Here is a 10683-nt window from a genome sequence, read left to right as displayed (position 1 = left end):
ACCGCGTAATCTACGCCCCTGTTTCAAACTGAAAACAAGATTATTTTTCTTACCCCATTGGCAGATTATTTTGCTTGTTTCAAGCAAAAACTCACTTAATTTTTACTTGTCTAGAAAATCCTTCTTGATTTAAGAATTTTTAGATGTTTTGGCTGGAAACAAGGCAAAAAAATCTAAGCTAGAAAAGCATTTTTTGCTGTGTGTTTTAGATTTTGAATAGTTATAATTGCTTATAGGTGCACAGACAAAGAAATCTGACCACTAAAATGTTGTATTCTCTTAAGGAAATTTTAGATGAATTTTGCATGATTGTCTATCTTTAATTATGAAGTAATCTTCCATTTTCCACACTGTTTTCATATTCCTACTGATGAGTAGCTTCAGAAATGCACTTTTCCATTATTTTGCACTAATTTGTTGTGTTTAGTATGACCACTAGTGAGGGTGTGCATGGATTTAATTCCTTTTTCTAACAGTGTTTGGTAATTTGGACTCGCATTGTATTACATTTTATCATTATGATTATTATTATTATTATTATAAAAAAATAAGCAAACTCGCCTATTTTGCTTCTTGGTCATCACTACATTATCTGTGTCTTACTAACCACTTATGTTGGTATAATTTAAAGGTATATTAAAAGTCATTATCAAGTATTTCATTATCCTTTGTTATAAAATACAATAAATAACACAAGAGTAACTATTCAAATATTAAAATGTCACACTAATACATTTCCATCACACATTATACAGAGGTGTCATGCAACTGTGTCTTATGTAATATTCACATTTTCTGAGACACTGAATTTTGGGTTTTCATTATCTGTAAGCCATAATCATCAAAATTTCAAGAAATAAAGGCTTGAAATATTTCACTCTATGTGTAATGAATCTATATAATATATGGGTTTCACTTTCTGAAATGAGTGACAAAAAATATTGACCTCTTTCATGATATTCTAATTTTTTGAGATGTACCTGTATATGTAATGTGTATCATATACACATACAGTAGATAAATACAGGATAAGTAAAACCCATCATCTTTATTTTATTATTAAACATTGCACAACAACCTTCATGACTATTATCTTTTATGTAATATTTTTCTAAATGGTGAATGAGATCTTCAATGCAATGTGTAAAGGCTTGGTGCAAGTCTGTAGGATCCTGCAGAGGCATTGGAACATCTTCAAGTGAAAAAGGGAAGGAAAAAAAACAAACAAACAAACAAACAAAAAAAAAAACACCGGAGTACATTTAGTCAAACTATATTTTAAGATGTAATCTCACACACTAGTTCATTACTGTAGATCCCTTCCAGTAAAGTATGGCTCTTATGTTAGAAGCCCAATAATAATAATAATAAATATGAATACCGTTTTTTTGTTTGTTTTAAATAAAGTTTGACATGGATTTATCTAAAAGTTAAGAAATAGGATGAAAGGAAAAAGAACAATCATTTGAACAAATGCTCAAAAAATTCATATTCTCCCTTCAGATCAACGAGCCATATTGACCCATATTCACAGATGTTTATTTTTTTAAATACTTATTGCAAAGAGCAATAATTGGGATGTAAAATGTACAGGCATGATCTCACTCTTTTTTAGATTTACTTTAAGTCCAGAAATTTTATCAAAAGCATCCATCAGTTTGAGCAGTTTTGGGAGGCTAGTGGGAGAATGTATATGAGCATTTAATGATCATATAAAGATGTCTCTGCTCAGAGCTTCCTCTATATAAAATATGGCCCCTTGACATTGTCCTCAATCTTAATGCAATTGCCAGTAGTTTATTTTTAGGGAATTTTTACCAGACAGACCACAGAGGTTACTTTGGTCAAAGAGTAAGCCGTACCGTGCCGTACCATGCAGTGGAAAAGCGCCATTAGTACCATGTTCCAGTAATCATTTTAACCACCTTAAGCTGGTATCCCTCGTTGTAGGGATTCCTTTCTGTGGATGGTCCCATGAATGTCACAGTAAAGCTTTAGAATCTTTTGAAAATACATCTCTCAAAGGCCAAAAAGCTGAAAGGTCACTTTTTGTTCAAACCCTGGAATTCCGTTTTGACAAAACTGAAATAAATGGGAATTTCAAGTGAAAATTAAAACACTTTTTGTGCATTCTGTTTTATTTTAAGAAAGCAGTATCTTGTGTCCATAGAGAGTGTGGAGGTTGATAACATATGTGTAGGAGCCTTAACATACCTCAAGATATAAAGACATTCACATAATGAAGTGGCAGAAGACACCTTTGCTTTTGTCAGGCCCAACAGCCTTCGGATAGAAAAACAGCTTTTTTTAAATTACAATCATGTTGGGTTTGTGTGAAATAGAATGCGTGAAAATTAGACATTCTGTTCTTTTTTCTTTACAGGCAATTTCATTCCTCACCCCATTGGCTGTGATATTTGTGGTGAAGATTATACAGAGGACAGACAAGGCAGAAATTAAAGAGGCTTGTTTAGGTGAGTGCCCAAACCATGGTCAAAAGAAATAGTCAACAAAGTCATTAACTAATTATATTAAAATCTTTACACAATGGATGTTTTTACCATAATTATAGAGGTAAATGTGGTATAAGATTATTGAATTTTATTACACAGCAATCTGGAATGCTTGACTATTATTGGTCAATTGTGGCATCCAACAGAGTGATATTCCTACATTTTGTTAACAACAGCCCATCCACGTATCAGACCGCTCATCCAGGTAACTAAAACAGGCGCTAATTTCATGTCTTCTGTATAACTGCAGACTCACTTTATTTTGTGTTGTTACAAATGCAGCTGGTGCCATCTTGCATCTCAATTATTGATTATATTGAAATTGTAATTGGAGGACTTCAGCATTAACATTAATCAGTAACACTTTACTTGAAGGGGTGTGCATAAGACTGACATGACACCTTCATAATCATGACATGACACATGTCATGAATATGAAGGCGGTTTTATGCATGTTTATGACAACTGTCATTAAGTGTCATTCGCTCAGTTATGTCATTTGTAATGTCTTTGTCATGACAACTTGACATTACCAAGACAACATAACCTGTCATAAATCTGTCATAAACATGACACAGCAGATTAATTATCAAACTTAAGAAGTTACTTAGCTTTATGGGTTAACATTACATTAAACTGTCATGTGGTTGGTTTTGATATTGGCTGTCATGAGGCCATTATAATTGTGTCATGAATATTTTTCTGACCACTTTTATTCAGTGGTACAAATTGAATTTGTCATTAAAATGTCATTAAGTGTTAATACTCTCAAATAATTTTATAACAGTGTCATGAATATTTTTCTTGACCTCAACTACAGTGGTACAAATTGAATTTGTCATTAAAATGTCATTAAGTGTTAATACTCTGTATTTTATAACAACGTCATGAATATTTTTCATTTAATATTTTTTTTCAGTTTCCTCTAACAGAAGGTCAGATAATAGACAATTTCAAATGTCGTAAAAAAGATGAACAAGTGTTAGAGAAATAAAATCAATCATCCAATAATAATAATAATTCAAATTGATACAACTATATTTTATTGCATTTGAAGAGCGACAATGGTGGTTTAAAGCCTCGAATACGGCTCCGGAGCAGTATTCGAGATAGTGTGGATTAAGTGTGCATTAAGGGCACTGCGCTTTGGCATTTTTAAGACCTGGGACAGTCTTGCGCACTTACTTCCTGTCGTGCGCACGCGCTCTCAAGTGGCCAAGACTGCAAGTGTGGGTATTTGGACAAGGGGTTAGTCAGAAAGCAAATCAAATATTTCATTCCTTGTTCCGCAGATTTTGCTCATCTCAAACAAGCCTTATGCCGCCAGAAGAAGCCTTACGTCAGCCTTGGTTGTGAAATGCTATTGGCTCTTGTATGTCTCGTGACCGATTGCATCATTCTATGGGACGGGATGCTTTTGAATGAGATGTGAGCGCGTTAACGGAGCGGAATCATTTTCAGCGATTAAAATGTTTTACTCTCTTCTTCGCATAAAGACATCGTATGGCTTCAGAAAGACTTGGAATGCAACACGACTTGTTTGTAATGCTTTTATACTGCTTGTTTATGGTCAGTTTTTGCAATAAATACCTGTGACTGCACTTATGTTTGCCTGTTATGCGTTTTATATTGTTCAGAAGTGGGTAGGTTTAGGGTAGGGGTGGGGTTAGGTGCTCCAATGAAAGTATAAATTTATATAAAATTACAAATGCATGCAAACCATTAAATTAAGACAAACAACTGATAACAATGGAGGATCCTGCATGTCGAAAAATGACGCTAAAGGGTAAGTTACCTTGAGCGTCAAAAAGCGACGTCAAGTGGTTCTGACCAAGCTTCAATATGTGACGAGTTGGGAGTGAGAATGTGTTGCAATTTTGAGGTGAGTTTTCAATGACTCTGGAGTACGATTTCCTCTATGACAAATTCAATTTGTACCACTACGTAGTTGAGGTCAAGAAAAATATTCATGACACTGTTATAAAATTATTTGAGAGAGTATTAACACTTAACGACATTTTAATGACAAATTAAATTTGTACCACTGAATAAAAGTGGTCAGAAAAATATTCATGACAATTATAATGGCCTCATGACAGCCAATGTCAAAACCAACCACATGACAGTTTAATGTAATGTTAACCCATAAAGCTAAGTATCTTCTTAAGTTTGATAATTAATCTGCTGTGTCATGTTTATGACAGATTTTTGACAGGTTATGTTGTCTTGGTAATGTCAAGTTGTCATGACAAAGACACTGACAGGTTATGATGTATTGGTTTATGTCAAGTTGTCATAACAAACGCATCTCAAACAATGTCATCTTTGCATTAAAAATGACATAACTGAGCGAATGACACTTAATGACAGTTGTCATAACCATGCATACAACCTCCTTCATATTCATGACATGTGTCATGTGTGATTATGAAGGTGTCATGTCAGTCTTATGCACACCCCTTCAAGTAAAGTGTTGTTACCTAATGTAGTGCAAGTCACCTGAGGTGTGTGCTGCTCCATTCCTCATCCATCCAGCCCTGTAAGAAGGACAGAGGGTTGAGGCCCTGTTTTTTCGGACACTTATCAACCTAATCCGAATACGTGAGGGAGACGTGTGGAAAACAGCTTTTGTGACAGCTACAGGGCAGTGAACATTGTGTTGTGTCATATGTTCACTGACAAGCTGCGCAAAACCACGATCATATATGAATGTGGTTTTGCGCAGCTTGTCAGTGAACAACGGCTCTGTGTAGTAAATGCTGCTCCATATGAAAGCATTGTGATAGAGATTTACAGCCGATTACAGAACCGGCTTTACTGACAAGATGCGCATTAAATATCGCATGCGATTTATCAGTACCGCCGCTCCCTATACGCAGAGTACGCAATTTGCGTAGGGTACCAACTCCCGGGGGGCCACCATCACAGTTGCTCAAAAAAAAATAAAAATAATAATAATATTAACATATGCATATAGATAAATACAAATATAAACATGAACATACAGTATATACAGTGGTGTGAAAAAGTGTTGGTCCCCTTCCTGATTTCTTATTTTTTTGCATGTTTGTCACACTTTAATGTTTCAGATCATCAAACAAATTTAAATATTAGTCAAAGATAACACAAGTAAACACAACATGCCGTTTTTAAATGAAGGTTTTTATTATTAAGGGAAAACAAAATCCAAAACTACATGGCCCTGTGTGAAAAAGTGTTTGCCCCCCTGTTAAAACTGTGGTTTATCACACCTGAGTTCAATTTCTCTAGCCACACCCATACCTGATTACTGCCACACCTGTTCGCAATCCTTAAAGTGTGACAAACATGCAAAAAAATAAGAAATCAGGAAGGGAGCCAACACTTTTTCACACCACTGTACATAATTATAAAAAAAATGAATTTTATGGTGAACGCAGTAGGCTACACGTGATGCGCCATTACCGCGCCCGCGCCGCCCTGCAAATGATCATAATGGACATCTGTGCCCGGAAAAAAAAACATCAGCATTCCGGCGCCGAGAAAAGAAAAAGTAAAAAAGCCCAAGATGAAGCCCGTGCATCACTTTCAGGTATGTCCATAATCCTGTGAAATTTTTTTTGGCTGTTGACATTTATAACGTTTATTAACGTTAATTAATATTTTAATTATCATATGATGAGCTCATTGACGACTTCGCCTCCAGGAAAAGCAGTAGTCTGCCTAGTAATGTGAAATTTGGAATGCTCCAGCAGATGACGTATATCAGTGTTGATTTTCGGAGTGTCTATTTACAGTAATAAGTGCAAAATGCCCGCCTTGTTGGCAGAAGCTATTTTCACTACTAGCAACCAACAGCTCCAGTGGCTTAGATGGTAAAGCGTGTGCCCTAGTTGTTTTGACGCAATCGACCAGAGTTCAAATCCGCCTTTTGCCAAACTTTTTTTCTCCCTTTTCAAATCTCATAATCGCATCGGAAAGGCATTTATTTTTAATAAAAATTAAGGAAATAATCAAAAAGTTGAAAATAAAGTATCAGGTAGGGTTAGGGTAGGTGTAGGGAGGGCTTTATTGTCCCAATAAGGTGACATCCATTATTTAATTTGAATTAAAATTATAATTATAATTTAAACTCAAAACATTACTATTGCATACTGTTTTATAATTTACTACAATATTGAGGTACAGATAATTGCCACTATTTGCAATAAGTAGTATAAATAGCAGAAAATCCTGCTATTTTAATTATAGTGTAAATGAAATCTATAGCTATTTGCACTTGGTGTAAATAGCATATCACTAAGAAAATGCTTCTATTTTCACTTAGTGTAAATAGCCTCTATCGCTATTTACACAGTGCAAATAGCCACTGCCATTGATTTTTTTTAAAAATTTAATTATTGTTTATTTTGATCATATTTAATCTTTTAAAATGTTTTATTTAAATGCGTGTAATTTTATTTATTTATTTATTTATTTTTTGCTGTAGAGCTACAATTGTAATTTGTAAATAATACAATTGAATTACAATTTATTTATTTATTTACTTATGTTTTATTAAAAGTTCTATTTTTACCCTTATAGTAGGTGTTTTTTTTTTTTATTATTATTTCCAAAATATTTGGGGGAGGGGGCACAACAATAGAATTCTGCTTAGTGCACCCATTTGGCCAGCAGCAGCCCTGCGATTTATCGTGCAGCCCTAGTGGATATACTATTAACTTTTTCACTTTTATTTAGCCTCTGTCCCAACTTTTTTGGTGTGTTGCAGCCATCAAAATTTGTTCATATTTACAAAATACATTTACGTTGGTCAGTGAAAACTTTGGAAATCTTTTATTTGTACATTTGTCAATTAAATAAAAAAGTTAAAGAATTAAATCACAGATTCTTAATTTTATTGCATTTTACAAAACGTCACAACTTCTCTGGAATTGGGGTTGTAACTTCATAAGAGCAGACATTCAGAGATAGCAGATGTTCTCTCCCATCTCCACATCTCTGATGAAAGTTCTGATGACCCTGAACCTGTGCTTACCTTCAGCCTCTTTGTTAGAAGAACAGCTCCCCGAATCCTCCACTTCAGATCCAGTTCCGCCAGTGTGCCCCCCTGGATGAACATATGTTCCACGCAACCAACTCCAAAAGTTCCGTTCCATCCTTTGTAACGATCAGCCTAACAGGCTTAACACTTTCTCAACAGAGCTTTTAAAATCTTAAACGTTCCCCGTATGGGCCACCAAATGTAACGATCAGCCTAACAGGCTGGGTTACAAAGTTTAAAATGGGGTCAGATTTTACTGTGCGAGAGGTTTATGTGCGTTAAAAGAATGACATAAAACAGAAATACGTTTAATAACGGTGTATTTACAAATTCACGGGACTTTAAAACAACACAATAAAACCAGGAAAACTCAGTCTGTTAAAAGCATACAGTTCTCTGCACCATACCCTAAAAACAGTCCAAGAATCCTAGAGTGCTGAAAAAGTCCCAAAGTGAGTCCACCAGTGTATATACAATCCAAAATGAGTGGTAATCCACAAGCTTGCAAGTAAATCTGGAAAGGTAAGTCCACAGAAAGGAAACTCCACAATCCAGGTGTGTTTGGTAGCTGTTAGTGGCCACTTTGTTTGGCATGCTGCTCTCTTTATACAGTTCCTGCATCCTGTCACGTGACTGGTTACATGCCAGGCCAACCATACAATTTTTAAAGACATATACACACTAAAATGTTAAGAGGAATAAAATGGACTTAAGAAAACATGTAAACCAGTTAAAACTCTATTATACATAAAATCATTGCAATAAATAGAGCGGTAAAACATGTCTCTTATGTGACAGTGTCACATAGTCTCCCCCCTTTGCCTACAGCATGTCGGGGAAGAAACTAGCCTCTTAAGAGTACTGTCATCCATTGTCCATAAAATGGGTATCCTCTTTAAAGTGTGATTTAAAATGTCTTTGAAATAAATTAGCTAAAACTAGGTACTCCCATGCAGGCACTAGTTTGCTGGAAGGAACTGGGGAACCATTGCAGAGAGGTGGAAGTCGATACCAGCCTGGGTAACCCCAGGTAGGTTGTACGGTTCCTCCCTGGTGCTTTCTATACCCAGCTTTGCCGGCACACCGCTCCTGCTGTATGTTCCTCCTTCCTGGCTTGATGGTTGGAGTTGATGCAGGGTGGAGAGATGGTTATTTGCTCTTGTTGATGACGGTAGACCTTTTGCAGTCTCCCACATAATGCCGGACATCTTTTCGGACCGTTGGCCACCAGGCAACCTCCAGGATGCGGAGGAGAGTTTTCAGACATCCATGATGTCTCTCCATTGTCCTTCTGTGGAGGCTCTGTAGCGTACGTTGGATCAAGGCCTTTGGAACGATGAGCTGCAGTCTGTGCCGGTCGTCCTCACTCTGGATCCGTCGGTACAGCACGCCCTGGTGGTTGATCATAGTGATCCTGTCAGTCTGGTGGGTGGAAGGGGAGATGGAAAGTGTGATGTCATCTTGCTGTGAACTGATGGCTTCCTCACTGGAGAAGGGAAGGACGGAGAAGATGTAGGTGACATCAGGCCCTGATGATGTCTTGGTGAAGGTAGTTCCTTCCTTTGCTCTGTCGTCAGTTGATGAAGTTGCTGAGATGGTGGGACTGTCAGTTGGAGGTGAAGAGGAGCTGATAATGGAAGGGACAGTGTTTGATGTTTCTGCAGGAGTTGAGACAGTTTGGGACAGTTGCTTTTCCTTTAGTTGTTTGTCCACTGTTTGTCTCGCCTCCGAAAGCATTCAACTACCTCTTTCTCTAATGCTGACACAGCCTCCTTCACATATTCCTCCATCTTACTGAATTTTAAATCTACAGCCTCTCTAAAATATACTTCATGGTTAAAATGACTTTCGACAGAGTCTTTAAAATCCTTCTCCAGTTTTAAAATAAGGTTTTTAAGAGAAAGTACTTCAGCGCGAAGCTGTTCACAATCACACTGGTGTAAAATCCGTGTATCATTAAAATTAGCAGGTGTCTTAAAAGGAGCAGCATTTTCAAAATGAGTCATCATCTTTTAACACTTTCTCAACACAGCTTTTAAAGGGGTCATATGACGTTGCAAAAAAGAACATTATGTTGTGTTTTTGGTGTAATGCAATGTGTTTATGCGATTTAAGGTTCAAAAAACACATTATTTTCCATATAATGCCGTCTCCCAGCAGGACGAGACTCAGTCCAGCTTCTCTGCTCGTGCACATCCCATCATCGGTTCTCTTTTATTAGTTCAGTCAATGTACTGTAAGGAGTAACTGAATAACTCGGGATATTGGTTTATTTAGCGTCAGAGGGAGTGTCAGGCAGGTTTATAAACCGAATAACTTAAGTAATTTGTGGATTAGTGTGTACTGGAGACGCGAACCGTTTCAAACGATTCAGTTCGATTTGGTGAACTGGTTCGACCGGTTCACTAAGAAGATCCGGTTAAATAGAACGATTCGTTCGCGATCCGGACATCACTAGACGAGACAAAACCAATAAAACCCATTAGGATTTGAGACTTTAGTCTTTGCAACTTTACAGATCTTCTTTATGCACCAAGAGCTTGTAACACTCCAAAGAGAAAGGAAAAATTGAAATCGTATCATATGACCCCTTTAAAATCTTAAATGTTCCCCGTACGGGCCACCAAATGTAACGATCAGCCTAACAGGCTGGGTTACAAAGTTTAAAATGGGGTCAAATTTTACTGTGTAAGAGGTTTATATGCGTTAAAAGAATGACATAAAACAGAAATACATTTAAGAACAGTGTGAAACCCCAGATCTTACTTTACGAGTAAGTTTTCATTCAGACTTATTCAATTACATTTTTAAATACCCAGCCATACAAGTAATATGAAGAATAAAAACTATTTCAGAAAAAAATATATATTTGGCATATGCAATTCATATGTGTACATTACTCTTCTATTACATCATATTGATATTCATATTGGCATTTAATGCCACAGTTTAATGGGTAAATTATTTTATCAGAGAGAGAATTTTAACAAACACACACACACACTATTTTCACAGGCTTTTGGCTGCTATATTTTTTATTGACCACCAGATGGCGCTATTTTTGATACTCGCGAAGCTTTGAATCTTTTCCTGAAACAGTCAGAGGAAGGCCTCTGTGTTCCATGAGGCTTCATTTGCCCATCACTA

At 36.4% G+C, this 10683-nt stretch overlaps 1 protein-coding gene across 1 annotated transcript in view; it reads left to right on the top strand.

Moving 5' to 3' along the window:
- Positions 1–10683, top strand: part of LOC107712334 (phospholipid phosphatase 4-like) — a 98115-nt gene that overhangs the window by 40272 nt on the left and 47160 nt on the right. The window contains exon 3 of the mRNA XM_016517558.1: positions 2384–2474. Coding sequence (XP_016373044.1) covers positions 2384–2474 — 91 coding nt within the window. The remainder of the gene's footprint in view (positions 1–2383; positions 2475–10683) is intronic.

The sequence above is a fragment of the Sinocyclocheilus rhinocerous genome, unplaced genomic scaffold, assembly GCF_001515625.1.
Source record: "Sinocyclocheilus rhinocerous isolate Xijiao unplaced genomic scaffold, SAMN03320098_v1.1 scaffold358, whole genome shotgun sequence".
Taxonomy (NCBI): domain Eukaryota; kingdom Metazoa; phylum Chordata; class Actinopteri; order Cypriniformes; family Cyprinidae; genus Sinocyclocheilus; species Sinocyclocheilus rhinocerous.
The sequence above is the reverse complement of the archived record's forward strand: the minus strand, read 5'-3'. Positions and strand labels throughout refer to the sequence as shown.